This window comes from Egretta garzetta, unplaced genomic scaffold, assembly GCF_000687185.1.
Source record: "Egretta garzetta isolate BGI_Z169 unplaced genomic scaffold, ASM68718v1 scaffold123, whole genome shotgun sequence".
NCBI lineage: Eukaryota > Metazoa > Chordata > Aves > Pelecaniformes > Ardeidae > Egretta > Egretta garzetta.
This window is the reverse complement of record NW_009259182.1, coordinates 116869-117485: the sequence shown is the minus strand read 5'-3', so window position 1 is coordinate 117485 and position 617 is coordinate 116869. Positions and strand designations below refer to the sequence as shown.

The 617-nt window shown below is 32.3% G+C and overlaps 1 protein-coding gene across 1 annotated transcript in view; it reads right to left on the bottom strand.

The window, feature by feature from the left end:
• Positions 1-383: 383 nt before the first annotated feature.
• Positions 384-617, bottom strand: part of CAMKMT (calmodulin-lysine N-methyltransferase) — a 43607-nt gene continuing 43373 nt past the window's right edge. Inside the window, exon 9 of the mRNA XM_035891270.1 lies at positions 384-461. Coding sequence (XP_035747163.1) covers positions 384-461 — 78 coding nt within the window. The remainder of the gene's footprint in view (positions 462-617) is intronic.

The window sequence follows — 617 nt, the reverse complement described above, 5'->3', positions numbered from 1 at the left end:
ATATTATCCACATATTTTCAAATACACCCCAAAAATAACATTTAAAGACATTAAGAAAGTAAATGCAAGTTTAAAGGCACAAAAGAGAAGGAAGCCAGCTTTACACCTTTGTTAATGCATACATGTGAAGTCTGATTGGTTTTAGGCTGGAATAGAATTGGAAAAAATCAAGTTCTAAAATGATACAAAAAAGATGTCTCAATGTTTACACACTATGAAACAAGGCCATGATATCCCCCTCAGCATTTAGATTAGAAATATTTCTCTAATGATGACTCAGGAACAAAAGGGGGAGAACTGAACCCTCCCCACTCCCTGCCCATCCACATACATGGATTAATTTTCAGTAGTCCACCTTAAAACAAAAAAGAAAGTGTCATCTTCTATCTGTGTTTGGTTAAAATGAGAAGAAAAGGGTAATGGAGGTTTTCCTCATATGTATCTTTTTCTTCATTTTTCAACTGCAAATAAAAAATGGATACAGTGAACAAACTGTATGAAAGCATTTTTAAAAAACTGATAGTTCTTGCTTAACTATATTCCTTAGTGCAAACGATACTACTAAAGATTAAACATTTAATAACTACAGAAAGAAATCTTAAGGTCAAATACTATCA